General features: G+C 38.3%; 1 protein-coding gene across 2 annotated transcripts in view; it reads left to right on the top strand.

Moving 5' to 3' along the window:
- slc15a4 (solute carrier family 15 member 4) overlaps positions 1-18004 on the top strand; it is a 70456-nt gene that overhangs the window by 49891 nt on the left and 2561 nt on the right. The window contains exons 7-8 of one of the 2 annotated variants that reach the window (XM_069933212.1): positions 1447-1605; positions 5813-6087. In XM_069933212.1, the coding sequence (XP_069789313.1) occupies positions 1447-1605; positions 5813-5844 (191 nt within the window). In that variant the 3' untranslated portion in view covers positions 5845-6087. Of the gene's footprint in view, positions 1-1446; positions 1606-5812; positions 6088-18004 lie in introns of those variants that run through there. The other variant, XM_069933211.1, reaches the window with a different exon arrangement.

The raw sequence follows: 18004 nt of genomic DNA, 5'->3' as shown, positions 1-18004 counted from the left end.
CCTCCACCCTGGTATGTTTTGAAGGGTGGGAGGAAATTGGAGACCCCAGAGAAAACCCATGCAGACACGGGGAGAACGTACAAACTCCTTACAGACAGCGCACAATTCGAATCCTGGTCCGGTCCCAATTGCTGGTGCTGTAAAGGTGTTGCCCTAACCACTACACCAACTGTGCTGTCCTATTTCTTTGACCAATTTTGTATAATGAAAAAATAGTGGAAATTTTAAAAAAAATTTCATATTCCTATAAATTTAAAATAAAAACTGAAAATGCTGGTAATACTCAGCAGATGAGACAGTGTCTGCGAAAAGCATTACAGTTCAGGGCAGAGAAGAATTCTGACCTAAGACATTGACTTTGTTTCTCTTTCCACATGTGTAACCTGACCTTCTGAGTATTCCTAGCATTTATTGTTTTGTTTTGTTCTGGAAAAATTAGTGGAATTCAGTATCATGCCACTGAAAGCTTTTTCACAAATTGCGTGTGGTTGGTTATGAGATTTAGAATATCTTAATATCCGTTGGCTATTCAAATGTAACTGAGATTTTTTGGAAGATGCTGTAATCCTTGATTTCTTTGGGCTTGATAATGGAGCAGCATTCAGGATGGTAACTCCTAGGGCTGTCCTGAAATTCCAAGTCCCAAACTTCTTATTGTGAAGTTGCCTGTGTGTGATTTTTTTTTTTAAAAACAAAAATTGTGATGGCCATTGCACCGCACGGCAGCTAAATGTATTTGAATTAACTGGTCCAATGGTAATGGAGTGCACAAAGTACTTACAACTTTTGTTAGAAAATGTAATCGAGGAATGATAATGTGCTAAGGTTATCAGTGCTTGCTAAATACTGGACTATGATTAATTTTGCATGAGAAGCTGGTTTGACTGCTGGATGCTTATTCAGTTTTGACATCTAGAATAGTTTTAAAATTATAAATAATGTATTATGTTTTTGGATGAAATTCAAATTATTCAGATCTGAAGAGGATTATTACTAAATTGGATAATTAAAACACTGCTTTTGAAATCGCAATCTCTTTGGGACTATAAGAACCAGTTTGTAAATGGACCCTTGTTAATATCAGAGAGTTGAAGTTGATGGGTTGACCACTCACGAGCCTAGTACTGCATCTACTGAGGCAATGTCAAGTTCTGAATTTGATTGCTACTCCAATTTTAGCAGGCAGATAGGTACCTCAGCAAATCATTACTGTAAATATCTGTAACAAGAACAAACTTCAAAAATGTAATGAGATTTGGGTTTTTTTAAAATGGTAGTTTGCAGATTTTTGTGGCAAAGAGATTGTTTGCAATGGTAAATATGTGGCTTGCAATTTCATTAAAAACTGGAAAGTGATTTCTGCAAAGAAACCTGGACTAAGCTCTCAATGCTTTCTTGCACAGAGGCATTTGGTAACGTAACATATTCGCGATTCTGTCTTTTCAGGGCTGGAGTTTGCTTACTCAGCTTCTCCAAAATCTATGCAAAGTGCCGTCATGGGTCTATTCTTTTTCTTCACTGGAATTGGCTCCTTTGTTGGTTTGGGACTCCTGGCTCTGGTATCGGTTGATGGAATTGGTTGGATGAATTGCAAAAGTGACTTTGGTGAGTAGACATAGACGACTGAGAGTCCTAAATAATTGATATTAGTTTTAAAGGAAAACTGACAAATTATTGTGTTCCATATCCAGTCCCTTCAAATTCCAGTAAAAGCCTCTCACATTTTTTGCCTCCCATAAAATCAAATCAAGACGTTAGTGATTTTTATTCTCCAGGCATGTAAAGGCACAATCATCTAAATTTGCTGTTGCATGAGCAGTCTAAAAAAGGAAAGTGCAGGAATTTTTAGTCAATTCCTGCACCGCGATTTATCCTGCAGGATCCCAACTACTTTTTGAAACTCGCCTCATGAATTCGACATCCAGTTGATGAACCACGTGGTTCCACGTAAAAGCACCGGGCCTAACACACACAGGAACTTAAGGCAAGCTGTGTAAATGACCAAATTATGTTAATTTGTTAAATATTTTAATTTTTCCAATATTACTGTCTAAAAACCACTAATGAATTCCTGAATTTAATTCCTGGATTTTGAAACTCTTCACCATATAGAAGATCATATTGTTGTTGTCCAGTTCAATGTGATTAACTGATTTGTGGTATACTTTAATTGTGGTTTAATTAGTAAGTTCTATAATAAATATTAATATTGAATTTGCTACAATAAGCAGGTTAAAACTAAATAGGATAATAGTTCATATTTTAGACTGATCTCAAACAGATGATTTTATTTCTTTTTGAACTGTTGAACTCAATCAACCCAGCACACAGCTATTCACAGTTCAATGTTTTTAAATTCTAGTTTTCTGTTTCATTGGTTAACAATATTTTAAATTTCTTAATCTTTTTCATGTCTTCTGCCTATTGGGGTAGTGAACACCTAATTCTACCACTTTCATAGGACTTTTTTTTGCATATGACTTCCACTTTTAGCAATGAAAACAATTAATAAAGTTAATAAGAATGGAGTTTGTATCATGTGCCTGTCCAATGCACAAATCTGAATCACTGACTCATGCAAATTCTTTCTTCTCTACCCTGTCTTTCCCCTTCAAATTAAATTATTAGTTGCTCTAAATAAATGTTGCTATTGTACTACAGATATATTTCTTGTAAAATAGTAAGACCATAAGACATTGGAGCAGAAATAGGCTTTTCAGCCCATGGAGTTTGCCCTGCTGATCCTTTTCTCACTCAGTCCCAATATTCTGTGTAATCCTCTTAACTGTTGATACCCTGGCTAATCAAGAACCTATCAATCTCTGGCTTAAATACACCCAGTGACCTGGCCTCCACAACCACCTGTGGCAACAAATTCTACAGATTTTCCACCTCTGGCTGAAGAAATTCCTAGGCATCTCTGTTCTAAGTGGACTCCCTTCAGTTCTGAATGTAGTGACCAATTCACAAGTAGTTTGTTCCTTCTCACACTTGCGAACCTCCATTGTCTGTTAACTCTTGTGTTTCTGCTTGTCCGTCTGTTAGTGAAGTTTTTCATGATAAAATGTTGTATTGGCTTTAGTGAGATCTGGAAAGGAAGGAAATGATGAGAAATATTAATGCTCTAAATAAGGAATAAATGTTCGAATGTTTAGTTTCCTCTTTTCCATGAATCTTGTGTTCTCATAGTATGTAGGTTAAGATAATTCTTACAATGATGAGTCATTAACATTAAGATGACATCTGTTCAAACAACCTATGTGCTTATTGCATTGATTGCTATCTGGTTGGTTCTGCATTCGCACCATGGTCCCAAATCATATTAAATATTTTGTCTGCTGTGAATGACAATAGCTTATACTAGCTTACTCCCTAACTACACTCTCTCCCACAATTTTGTGGGTAATGTCATCCAGCTGCAATTATGCTTGCTCCAAAACTGTGACAGTTTTTATTGCCAGGATTAAATCCTCAATTCTTTTTGATATTTTCACCAGGCTCTGATCTTTAGCAAAACCGAACTAATTCAAAATGTTACCTTGCAGTTGTTGCTCTCCACTAACATCTTGGGTTTTTATTGCCAGGATTAAATCCTCAATTCTTTTTGATATTTTCACCAGGCTCTGATCTTTAGCAAAACCGAACTAATTCAAAATGTTACCTTCCAGTTGTTGCTCTCCACTAACATCTTGGGTTTTTATTGCCAGGATTAAATCCTCAATTCTTTTTGATATTTTCACCAGGCTCTGATCTTTAGCAAAACCGAACTAATTCAAAATGTTACCTTGCAGTTGTTGCTCTCCACTAACATCTTGGGTTTTTATTGCCAGGATTAAATCCTCAATTCTTTTTGATATTTTCACCAGGTTCTGATCTTTAGCAAAACTGAACTAATTCAATGTTACTTGACAGTTGTTGCTCTCCACTAACATCTTGGGCCAAAACAAAATCAGCAGGTGTGGTCATTTACATTATGAGATTATTCAAGAATTTGTGCGTAATCAATAATGAATCCTTGACTGTCTTTATCAGTTCTTCAGGAAAAACTCAGCACATATTTAAATCTAGATAAAATATGAATAAGAATTTAAAAAGTTATGCAACTCCTCACATTGAAATAGACCAATGTTTACAAAGCTCTATTTGCTTTTGAAGTAGATCTTTTTAAAAAGGGGTTCAGGGCCAAAGTATTTTTGTTAATTTTGTCATGTATTATTTTTAGTATTAAAAGTTACAGAATTTTGCTTGTTGGCAAAGGCATTCATTGTTATAATTTACAACCGAGTCACTTAATTGATTTGGCATCTCATAATTTACTCATTTAGATTTCAAAGCTTCACATGCTTATTATCAATGATTTGTGTAGAAGTTATTCACTAAAATTTGAATCACATGGTATCCTTCCACTGATTTTTGAAGTTTTTTTCCAGTGCTGTCAAATTGATATTGCCTGACTCAACATCGCCAGTGTTTTGTTATCTCAAGTGTCACATCATGCCCTCTCCCCATCATTCCCCCTGCACCTAACTTCCTTACCAGGCAATGTTGAACAGTTTTCACAATTCATTGCAGTCAAAGATCTTTTACCTGGTAATCAGAGATGTTTCAAAGGACTTGATTTAAATTGTTTAAAAAAAATTCACTTTCAATACAGCTAACTGATGCAAATTAAATACATTAAATTAAAACTTACCTGCACAACTTTTCTAAATGTCCAAAGATCCATTCAAAGAAATGGGGACTTTTGATGTATAGCTTATACAAATTGTATCCGACTCCTCAGCTTGGTATGTCTGCTGTGAGTTTAGTGCTTAGTTAAGCAGTGGAACAGGAGGTCACACTCCAACATCAGATTCCATCTCATTTCTAACTTCCATGTTGCAAAGGTGTGGAGTTGGAACTACAAATTAGTAAGCATCTGGAACCAGGCCATTCTATGTTGCTAGGATATCACAGTTGTTCTGAAGAGGCGGCTGAGCTGTATCAGATGTCGTATTAGAGCAAGTAGATACTCTGTCCTGCAAAAATCTCTCTTGCACCCTTTAACAGGCCTTTCCAGAATTCACTGTCAGCAGCGAAGAAGCAGTGCTCCCTATTATTATGTACCAGACAGTAGCAATAGAAATTAGCCCAGTGTTATATTTAAAATATTTTTAATTATTAATAAACAATAATATAACACTTTATCTAATTTATAGTGTGTGTGTGTGTGTGGAATACCCAAGTCACGACAGCTCAAGGCACAATTCTCGAAAGGCAGTTCAAAGTTCAGTTTCTGAAATTCAATGTTGACACACCGGAGATTTATGAAAGCCAACATACTAAATGCCTTTACCGCCCTATCCACGTGATTCAACTTTCAGGGAATTGTGTACCATGACTCCTAAATCCCTTTGTTCTGCTGCACTCCTCAATTATCTACCATTTAACGTGCATGTCCTTTTGATTAGTCCTACTAAAATGTAGCATCTCACATTTATCAGTATTAAACTCCATCTGCCATCTTTCAGCCCTCTCTTCTAACTGTCCTATATCACCCTGTAAGCTTTGATAACCTTCCTCGTTGTCGGCAACACCGCCAACCTTTGTATCATCTGTAAATTTACTAATCCAATTTGCCACCCTATCATCTAGATCACACATGTCGAACTCAGGTCCAAAAGATCGTATCAAATATGTATTAGAGCTGGCCCGCTGGCTGCCGCGCCAGTATAGCGCACGCACAGCTAATACTACAAATCCCAGAATGCTTTGCAAATGTGTTGGCGTCAGCCCGCTAATCGCCCCCACCTCCTCTCTTTCCTTTCATTAGCATCTGCGACCTGTCGCCCAACTCACATGTAATAAACCCCTTACGGAAAATGGCCAAACCAAAGACAGAAAACAGGACCTTTCAAGACAGGTGGGAGGCAAACTCTGACCCCAGGGTTTCATGAACTTGCATCTAAGAAGAGATGCCAAGTATCTGGTTTAGACCCAGGAGCATCAGAGTAAATCACAGTGTAGCAAGCTAAGCTTGCAATAATATTTTCTTTGGTTAACTTTGGACTGTTCATAATTGAAAGATTGGATTTTCATTGAAGCAAGTTGTTCTTTTTTTGACTTGTTGGCTCGTGAAAAAGAAAACATTTAAAAAGAGCTTAAAGGCTATAGAGAAATATTATTTATTGAATATTTTATTTCTCATTTGTTAATGCTTCTTCTGGAAAGAGTTTAACCAAAACTATTATTAAACATTTAGTTTAATAAGAAAAAGTTTAACATTACATATGTTGAAAGAAGAGAAAACATGCAGATGTTGTTGAAAATTTTCAATAAATATTTCGTTTGGCCCACGACTTAGTCCAAGTTTTTAATTTTGGCCTTCTGTGAATTTGAGTTTGACACCCCTGATCTAGATCATTAATATATATGACAAATAGCAGTGGAAGCAGTACCGATCCCTGAAGCACTCCACTCGTCGCCGGCCTCTAATTCGACAAACACTTTTCCACCACTACTCTCTGGCATCTCTCACCCAACCATTGTTGAATCCATCTCACTACTTCATCATTAATACCTATGCTTCCACCTTCCTTACTAACCTCTCATGGGTAATCTTATCAAAAGCCTTACTAAAGTCCAAAAAAACAACATCCACCGCCTTCTCCTCATCAACCCTTTTAGTAACTTTCTCGAAAAACTATAACATTTGTTAGACATGATCTACCACATACAAAACCATGCTGACTACTCCAAATCAATCACTGCCTATCCAAATAGTTGTATATACCATCTTTAAGAACACTTTCCGTTAATTTACCCACCACTGATGTCAGACTTACAGGCCTATAATTACCAGGTTTACTTTTAGATCTTTTTTTGAACAGCAGAACAACACAAGCCACCCTCCAGTCATCTGGCACTTCCCCCATGGCCAGTGACATTTTAAATATTTCTGCTATCGCCCCCACTATTTGTACACTAATCTCCCTCGGTCCGAGGAATATTTTGTCAGGACCTGCAGATTTATTCACCTTGATCTTTTTCAATATATCCAACACTACCTCCTCATTAATTCTTATCCATGACCTCCCTACCATATTTCTTCACTTCATCTGGCTCAATATTCATTTCCTTAGTGAATATTGAAGAAAAAAGATAGTTTAAAATTTCACCCATCTCCTCTGGCTTCTCACCTCATCTTCAAGGGGTCCAATTTTATCCCTCTCTATTCTTTAACTTTTAATGTAACTATAGAAATCCTATGGATTTATTTTTACTTTGCCTGCCAAAGCAGCTTCATATCTCCGTTTAGCCTTTCTAATTTCTTAAGATTTTTTTACAGTCCTTGTGTTTCTCAAGCAGTTCATCCTTTCCTGGTTTATACCTGTTGTACACAATCCCCTTCCTCCAAACCAAGTTTCCAATATCTTTTGAAAACCAAAGCTCCCTACTGTTTCTAACCTTTCCTTTAATCCTCATGGGGACATACCGACTCTGCTCTCAGGACTTCTCCTTTGAATATCCTTCATTTATATGCTACATTCTTCCCTGTAAATATCTTGTCCCAATCCACACCCTCCAAATCTTTCTCATCCCTCGAAATTTTCTTTCTTCCAATTAAGAATCTCAACCTTTGGCCCATCACTATTCTTTTCTATTACTGGCCTAAAACTAATAGTATTGATCACTAGATCCAAAGTGTTCCCCAACACAAACCTCTGTCACCTGACCTATCTTGTTCCCTAATAGGAGATCCCCCTTTCGAGTCAGTTCTTCTACGTATTGATTAAGAAAACTTGCATGAGCACACTTAACAAACTCTACCCCATCCAGCCCTCTTACTGTATGGGCGTCCCAGTTAATGTTCTGAAAATTGAAATCTCCCATAACTCTTTCTCTCTTTGGCTTGGCTTCGCGGACGAAGATTTATGGAGGGGTATGTCCACGTCTGCTGCAGGCTCGTTGGTGACTGACAAGTCCGATTCGGGACAGGCAGGCACGGTTGCAGAGGTTGCAAGGGAAAATTGGTTGGTTGGGTTTGGGTGTTGGGTTTTTCCTCCTTTGTCATTTGTCAGTGAGGTGGGCTCTGCGGTTAGGGTTAGGGTACCACTTGTTTATTACACATGTATGCAATCTCCTTACAAATTTGCTCCTCTAATTCCCTCAACCCATTTGGAGGTCTATAATACATTCCCATTAATGTATTCATGCCTCTGCCATTCCTCAATTCTACACAAATAGCCTCGCTGGTCAATCCCACCAAACCATCCTGCCACAGCACTGCTGTAATGTTGCCTCTAATAAGCAATGCAACACTTCCACCTTTCATTCTCCCTCCCCACCCACCCCCCCCCCCCCCCCCACCCCCATACTATCATGCCTAAAACAATGGAATCCTGGAATATTTATCTGCCAAACATGCCCTTCTTGCAACCAAATTTCACTGATGGCCATAATATCATATTTCCATGTGGCCATCCATGCCTTAAGCTCATCCTCCTTATTTACAGTGCTCCTTGCATTAAAATATATGCACTTGAGAGACTGTCCTCCACATACACTCCTTCTGTTACCAACTACCTTTACCTTCTTCCTTCCTTCATTTATTTTTACCTTCTATTCCCTCCATTCCTTCCAATCTAGGTGTCCTTCCTCCCTATTGTCCGTTCTCTCATTCTGATTCCAACCCTCCTCCTCCCACCGGAAAAAAAAAGCTCTAGAAAACCTGGCCACCAGGATATTGGTCTCCCTCCAGTTATAGTGTAGCCCATCCCTTTTGTACAGAAGAGATCTCAATGATCCAGAAATCTAAACCCCGCCCCCTGCCCCAGCTCCTGAGCCACACATTCATCCTCCACAGCTTCTTATTTCTGCCCTCACTAGTGTGTAGCAGAGGCAGCAATCCCGAGATTGCTACCCTCGAGGTCCTGCTTTTCAACTTTTTCCCTAACTCTATGTAATCCCTCTTCAAGACCTTATCCTCACTTCTAACTTGTCATTGGTCTTTGCGTGGACCACTACTTGTGGCTACTCACCCTCCCCCTCCAGAATGTAGTGGACTCGATCAGAAAAATCCCTGACCCTGGCACCTGGGAGACAACATACCAACCGGGAGCTTGATCTTGTCCAGCAAACCTGCTATCCTAACCAGTGAGTCCCCAACTACAAGAGCCCTACTCTTTTCTCCCTTCCCTTCTGAGCTAGCCCCTTTGCCAGAGACCTGACCTCCATCACGTCCCCTGTAGATCGACCCCCCCAATGGTATCAAAAGCCGTATACTTGTTGTCACATACAACCCTGAGCAGCAGAATTGCTACTAATTGGTAGTGCAAAAAAATAAGCTGTGCAGCGTAAACATGTAAACAAATAATAGAACTGTAAACAGATAACCAATGTAACTATGCAATACAGAGAGAACAAAAGAAAATCAATAAAGTGCACAAGTAAGAGTCCTTAAATGAGTCCCTGATTGAGTTTGTCGTTGAGGAGTGTGATGGTGGAGGGGGAGCAGCTATTCTTGGTGGTGCAAGTCTAGACCTCTTTCTTGATGGCAGCAGAGAAAACAGTGTGTGCTGGGTAGTGAGGGTCTTTGATGATTGGTACTGCCCTCTGATGTCAGCGTTCGCTATTAATATACTCAGTAGTGGGGTGGGTTTTGCCAGTGATGTCCTGGGCTGTGTCCATTATCTTTTGGAGGGCTTTACGCTCAGGGGTATTGGTATTCCCATATCAGACAGTGATGCAGCAGGTCAGCACACCTTCTGCCACAACTCTGTAGAAATTTGCCAGGGTTTCTGGTGTCATACCAAACCTCCGCAAACATCTGAGGAAGTTGAGGCACTTTATAAACATCTTTTTTGATAAAGTCTTTGGACACAGCACAAAATGGGAGATTGAAACACATGATTGAACTAGAAGTAAAGAAACAAATCCTTTATCTGAAGCACTAATGGTACACAAATAGGTCAGGTTTAATTCCATTTGTAATAAAGAAAATCCATTTTTTAAATTGGAATCTGTTCATAAATAGCCTAAACATCAACATCTCTTCTAGTGTGTAATCAGATAAACCTGTAATAACAAGAAACAATGTACATTTGTACAACTCAATACACTTGATCTTCTAAGCCTCTACCTATGAATGCGAAGATTCAAACAAAAATCAAGCCTCTTGTATATTGAACAGTGGTGTGTTGTTGATCAGGACATTTTACTCATTACTAGACTGAGTTGATTTTTATTTCAGTCAAAATTACATAGTCATGCATGTCTTGAGGGTTCCATGTCATTAAACTGACTCTTTCATGGGCCTAACTTAGTTTTCATCCATATTTATGTGCTTCATGTTCCAGTTTTCAGACGAATGTTATATAGGGAACCCAATTCCTTTAGCTGTTTCCACTTGAGGTTCAATATTTTCTTTTACTAATTTATTTAACATGTTTGACCACACATGCAGTCAATTACAAAATTAAAATTACAAGTGCAAATGTAAATCCAGTATTTACTCCATGATGGTTATTCCCCCAACCCCCACCAAACTAAGAAGAAAGCTAAAAGAAAAGAGTTGATGTAAAGAAAAAGCAAGAATAGGAGAAAATGAAAAGAAAGCGGAATGAGTCGCTGAAAAGTGCCGCACACTCCATGATCATAAATTGATGTTCTGTTTAATTTTCTTTGGAGAAGGTCAACACAGGTTTCAAGGGTTAGGCTGAACACAATTAAAGATTTGCATCTGAAATTGTAAAAATTTCATACTTATTTCTTAAGTAGCAAGTAATTTTCTCAAGGAAAATACAGTTGCCTATTTCTGCTTGCCAACGTGCCACACAGAGTTGTGAATCAGACTTCATTGCGCTGCTATACATTTTCTAGCCACTGTCAACTCGATTTTAACAAATTCTATTTTAGATTTAAATAGTTTCAGTTTGGGTCTTATCCCTGTAATATTACCCAGTAAGAAAAATTCTGGGTTTTGTGGAAATTTAATTCCTGTAATATGCTCTAAGAAATCTCGATCAAATCTCGAATTTAAAAAAAAGTTCCTATCTTCGCCACATCTAAAACATCAGTCTGATACATTTGAATTTAATTTATTTAATTTCTGTGGTGTGTGATGTAATTAATGCAAAAAATTATTGTGCTAATTTACATTTTAAATTGATTGTGTGGTCATACTATCCTGACAGTTCAGACTAGGTTTTCTCATCTATTACATTTAAGTCTGATTCCCATCTCTGTCTGGATTTATGAACCCCCTTGTTTGAGGGTTCTCATTTGAAGTAAGAGATTGCTGAAGTAAATTCCCTTTTGAATCAAAAGTATCCACATTATTACAAATTGGTAAAAATATTGCTGGGCCAAATTTATCCCTTTGATACGTTCATATTTGAAATTTACAGAAGATTGTGTGGTTAAGAATTCCATACTTGTAATTGTTCAAATGACAACATTGTCCCTGGTCATAACAATCTTCAATATATCTGATTCCTTTACGAGACCAAATTTCAAAAAAATTGGCTGGCCATTGTACAAGCGTATTATAAGTCAGGGAAGTTTTGGGAGATGACATCCCCCCCCCCCCCCGCCCCCCATCCCATTCCAATATCACTATTTATTTTAAACCAAATATTGATTGTGTTTTAGCAAAGGGGTTTCTCTCTCACCAGTTAGTAATTTCACATCCCATTTATATATAAAGTCCTCTGCCATTCTTGAGGTTCAATATCTCAAAATTCTTATTCAGAATTGGATCATGGTATATATTTCCTCTACTTTCAACAAAAGAAATGAGTCTTGTCTCAATTAAAAGCCCCTTTCACACTGGCAGGTGAACACAGATTGAACCTTGGAATGTATTCGTTCACCTGCCAGTGTGAACGCTTGTAATCGGTTGGGTAGGGGTGGGGGTTACAAATCAACCTGGGACTGATACAACCAAGAAGGTTGTAACAGAGCGGAGCCATTTCGACTCTGCTCCGTTGTGAACGGGCCACCTGCCATTAGTGATATCATTGCCTGTGTGCGAGCATTATCCTTGCAGGAAACAATCAGTCTGGCCAGGATGTTTGGAGGGAAGATCAGTATTTCAGTATAGTTAAGGCTAGTGTTCTGTTTTTGAAAATTTTTAGTGTAGTGTTAGTACTAGTGTACTGTATTTTTATGCAAAGAGTGTGTCCTATGCATATTTTACAAACCAGGCACCCCCACGTGTTATATGCATGTGTGGGCTATATGAAAATATTTTTACATGTTGAAAGAACACGCACAATTAATAGTGGGAGTGGGAAAGTCGAACTGGCAATTTATAGCGGGAGTGGGAATGTAATACCAGTATTGAAAGACTGCGCACTATTTATGGAGGGCGTAGGAAGGACGCGCTGGCAATTTATAGAGAGTGGGAAGTTTTAACGAGCAAGGGAATATAATAATGGCATTGAAAGAATTTGCAGAATTTATAGTGGCTGTGGGAAAGGCATGCTGACAATTTATAGTGAGCGTGGGAATATTATAGTCCAAATGAGAATGTAATCGCGGCAATGAAAGAACACGCTCAATTTATAGAGGGCATGGGAAATTTTGTTCTTGAATTTCTTGAATTTTGTTCTTTCATCTCTTTGTACTGAATGCCATGGAATTCCTATAAATGGGAGATTCTGGCTAAGGCACTCCACCTTATAAATGTTAATTGCCCAGACCCATCCCTGAGGGAGGAGATTAATATATCAAGTGCCTCTGATTTGAGGCAAAATTAGAATTGAAATCCTGTTTATCTCTGAAGCCAATCTTCAATCTATTTAATTGATTCCTTTCCAAAAAGCTTGTTATGTGTTGCAGCAAGATATCATCGATATAATAGGTGATTGACACCTCTGGGAGAAGTTGATTGGGTGTTAATTCTGGAAGTTTAACTGTGGCAGATACTGATATGTGCCTTGTCTCATGTTCCATTTAAATGTAAATTGCTTTTGTTGGTCAGAATTTAAAATACTACACCTGTGCAATATGTGTGTGCGCGTTATTTGAAAATATTTTTGCACAATTTATGATTTTCTGAGCATTATATGCGTGTGCATTTTTATGAGTGAAAATATGGTAGTTATATTTCAAAGGTTTTTTATATAGGTATTAGTGTGCAGTTTTAGTGTTGTGAAAATGGTGGCCAACTGGGGGAACCAGGAGGTGCGGGAGCTCCTCTTGATAAGGGGCAAGGAAGAAATCTCCAAACATATAATGGGCACGTTGAAGGGCATATGGTGAAGGGCATATAAGGGGCATGGGCCCTAAGCCTGTAGGCTTAGGGACCTATGTTTGATACCAGGTCTGCCAGATTGTAAGGGCAATCACAAACCACAAAGATTTAACACTAAATCTGCCAGTTTGTGAGAGAGCAGGTGTGTAGGTTTGTCCACAGTTTGAACAGTCTGAAACCCACTGCGTAGATTTTCCCTTGCTCTTTTATAAATTGTGTGTTTGTTTATTAAACTGCGCATTTTTTCCCCAAGCACCTTTATAAATTGTGCACGTTTTACTAAATTGTGCATGTTTTTTCCATGCTTTTTTTATACATTGTATGCATATGTGGTTTATTCCCACTACGATTTCACTGCCCTGCACATATGTTATACATCACTCAGGATGTCACCACTGGAGGTTGGGTGCGATATCTAGTATTTCATGAAAAAGTGTGCACAGACCCGGGATTTCACAATCTAATATGAAAGGCCCTCCTGGTATTTCAACACCGGTCGTTCACATGACAATTTAGCAGGTTGCAAATGTGAAAAGGCCTTAGGAGGCAATTTTGTGTTTGCATCACTCCACTAGTATAATTCTGTAGTTTTCTGGGCCACCAGCAATTTTACACACTTGTTAGTTATTTGCTTGCACCATCTTGCACTCCTGCCTGAGGCTTGAGAGCTTGTTTTTTTAAAAAAATCCAATCCTATGATAAAAAATTCAGCTTCCCTCCACACACCACCTACTCTCAGTGCAATGGAAACCTGAATTTCTTTTATGAAGTTCAAATGTTTATCAGAACTTGAAACACCCACAATGAATATACTATGGTTTCCTTGAAATATCAGCTGATTTCCCCTTGGCATAGCAAAATCATTCAACATGTATTACAGAAATCCATATTCTCTCCTGCATTTGAGATCCTAACCGTTCGGTGTGGGGTTGGGGAAATCCCATCTGCTCTTTTTGTCAATGATCCTTAATCTTTGTTGTCTGGTTTTGACCCACTTGTAGATCTCCTTTTTGACCCACTTGTAGATCTCCTTTTAGTCTCCTGCTTCCCATGTTGAACAGTCAGTATTTTACACACTTTACCCTTAGCATTTCACATTAACTTGCTCACCTCATTGTCAGCATTTAATAGATCCTGCTCACTCAGTGTTTCAGGCCCTTGCTCACTCATCTCACACTAGTGTTTTTCCATGCTCATTCTGATATCAAATTTCATCTCATTCCAAGATCAATTGGGGAGTCTTCCCTCTCCACCAGCTTCCTTGTTTATTTTGTTCAGTCGTACATTTTTAAAAGAAGAGAAGCTCTTAAAGTAGTTTCTTTTTATCCTATTTTCATATGTCAAGCCAAGAAGGTATGTTTATATTCCAGGTTACTTTGTACTAAATCATGGTCCTGAAGGTGATTGGTATTCTGGATGGTCTGTATATAGCCCTTTCCTGTGTTAATCTCCAAAAGGAAAGTGGATCTATTCAAAAGTGCTTTGTTAAAAGCAGTACTGCTTTGGCATCATTAATATTGTGCATTAGAAATATACAGCTTGTTAGATTTAATTGCACCATTTTTCATGGTGCTGAACAATTACAGTAGATTTGTCAGAAGGAGGAATAAAGCAATACTAATCTAAAATTTCTCAACATCAATAAAATGAAGCAGTATCTTGTTCTAGTTATGACAGGAAATTTAAATTACTGCATAATAAATCGCTGAGCTCCTTGCTTTAGATTTTGCATATTTTTCTCATTATAAAACATAATTTTGTTACAGCACTGTCTTCGTTCCCAATTTTTAATGTATAATTTAGTGATGTGCACTTTATAAGTGCAAGTTGCCTTTCTGTCTTCTTCGTCAATCTCAATGTAGTTAGAGTACAACTCCAATTATCTGAAATGGTCAGAACCAGGCCTACGTCAGATAAACTTTTTTTTTTGGAGAACTATTTATTTTTTTAAAATAGAGTCCAGTAGCAGCAGCAAATCACTTGCATCAATATTTAAACAATAACAAACAACAAGGGAAAATATTAAAATAATATTTTAATTCTCACCAAAAAATGCTGGCAGCTGCCACTCATTGATACTGACCCACCGCTGTCGTTGATCCCTGGGGAGGGTTCCCAGGCGAATGGAACACTCTCTTGCGAGTTGGCAGGCTCCTGCCTCCCCGGTCATCGGAGATCCTGACTCCCGAGTCCTCGACTCCGATTCCTTCCTTAAGCCTACCACACATGCACACCAGGGAGTCTGGTGTGCAGTAGTAGGCCGAGGGGAAGTTTCAGAGTTGGGGGCTCCATTGTGCCGAGGAAGGAGGGAGCGAAGGAAGAAAGGGGAGGGGAGGGAACGCCCCTGAGCCCGAGGTCTTGATCCTGCCTGGAACTCCACTCTCTTTGATGATGCTGGGACAAAGGATTCTTCTGATCTCTTGCAGTTGGAGAGAAAAGTAGAAAGAGACAGGTAAAGAAGAAATGGAAAGAGAGAGGGGAGGGAGTTACCTGAAACGAGGACAATCGTCGTTCTAATTTCATGTTGAGCTAATATTTTTCCAACTTGTGAGGTCAGTTGGATAATGAGGTTTTCGGAGAATCTGATTTCAGATAATTGGAGTTATTCTGTACTTAAAACAATGGACACTGCATTTTGGTTTAAATGCATTGGTTATCCCACTAATCATGATGGGATTGTAATTCCCCAGTTGTTCCAGAGGGAGCAAAGTTTGTTTTTAAACCAACTGGCGTATTTTATATTGAAAAAGTTCAGAAATTTGAAATCCAATTCTGGATGATTAGAGGCTCCGTATTTATGAATGACCTGACTTACGGAAATCTAATTTTGCATATACATTTTTAAAGTATTTTTAAAGTTTGTAATTAAATGTTTCATGGTGTTCATTAATGATTGGGTGCAGTATATTTTCTAATTAGTTTAATTCTGTATGATATTAGGTTGATTTTTCCAAAAAATGAAAGAATTATAGCAGGTGTAGATCGAGTGATATGGTATGTTAGAGAATGGAAATTTTTGGCGCAGTGAGATTGACTTGTGGACAATTCTCAGGAATAGATCCCTTCTGCACCTGGTGGACTGCCTGTATTTTTTACTTCTGTTCATATTAAACAAAGACTATTTCCATAAATCAGTACTGTGACAATTAGATACAGTTGAACACTAGGCAGAGGACACATCAGAGACTACAGATGCTGGAACTCAGCAGGTTGAGGAGCTTCGGAGGTGGTGGGGTGGGGGGCAGTGGGGAGAAACAAATGGTGAATGTTTTGGCCCAGAAACCTTCATCAGATTCTGAGATGTTGAGACTTGAAGAAAGGTTCCAACCCGAACGTTGACCGATTTTTAATTTTTTAAAATTTTATATTTTTTTCTCTCCTACTGCTGCTCATCCCACTGAATTCCTCCAGCTGATTTTTTTGAACAGCAGTTAGTTTACCGTGAGGGAAATATCAAGCAATGGTACTTTCAACTTGTGACTATCTCAGCAAGGATTGAAATCTATGTTCAAACTTAACCACACAATTAAGGTAGATGAGCAATAAATATACATCATCACAAGTGAAGGCTCCAGATACTGATATGCTTGCACATGTTAAGAAAATTCCGCTTTCAAATTTCAGATTTATTGTCAAAGTACGTATGTAGCATCACATACAACTTGAGATTCCTCTTCCTGCCGGCCAGGCAGAATTTCTACACATCAGTAACGCTAAAAAAAAACTGTACTCAAGAAAAGATGCATTATTTATACAAAATAGAGAAATGTAAACTAAGAAAGAAGAAAGCTCTGCAAACTCCGGAGGAAGAAGAGGTGCTGACGTGCTTTCTTAGTGTGTTGGGTCCTGGAAAGGTCGCCTGAGATGATGACTCCCATAAATTTAAATTTGCTCACCCTCTCTGCATCTGATGCCCCAAATGATCACTGGTACACCCTCTGGTTTTCCCCTCCTAAAGTCCACAATCAGCTCTTGCATTTTGGTGAGGTTTTTGTTTGTACACATTCAACCAAGTTTTCAAACTCCCTCCTGTGTGCTGACTCATCAGCCGCTTTTTGTACCACCCACTACCCTTGTATTGTCAGCAAATTTGTGAATGGTGTTATTATTGTGCCAAACCCCACAGTCATAGTAAAGTGAGTAGAGCGGGGTCTCCCGTCCGGATAGAGATTTTGGAGGAGATGTTCTTACCAATCTTCACTGATTGTGGTCTGGTAGTGAGGAAATCCATGATCCAATTACACAGTTTGGGTTTCAAATAATTTATAAATCTTACAAGCAAAAGTTGAGGGATTCATTTGCGTTCAATATTTGCCATTTTTGTAGCTTGTATCTAAAATAGATCCAGTGGTTGATCTTATTCAATTTTAATGACTGCATTTTATACCATGGTTACTCAATTCAAAACTAATGATTGGCAGTGAAATAATCCTATCGTTACTTGTATAGTGCATGCCAAATTATCACAGAATTGTATCAATCTTATCTAAAGGTTGTACACTTTCTAGGCATTCATATCTAACATGTATACTCAAACTTCTGATAATCCAGTACTCTTTGTCAGAGTGGAATTGCACATTTTCCAGATTATTGGACTTTATATGTCAACATGCTTTCATTTCAAATTCCTTTAAATTATCATATGGTAGTATAATTTTGAAGTGCAGCATGGATTTTAAAAGGACTGGGAAACCAAACTCAGAGAGTTTCAACTTGTATGTTTCCACTTGCTTCTCAAGCCGAAATGTGCAAGCACTCGAGACCGTG

This window comes from Narcine bancroftii, chromosome 4 (genome assembly GCF_036971445.1).
Source record: "Narcine bancroftii isolate sNarBan1 chromosome 4, sNarBan1.hap1, whole genome shotgun sequence".
NCBI lineage: Eukaryota > Metazoa > Chordata > Chondrichthyes > Torpediniformes > Narcinidae > Narcine > Narcine bancroftii.
The sequence above is the reverse complement of the archived record's forward strand: the minus strand, read 5'-3'. Positions and strand labels throughout refer to the sequence as shown.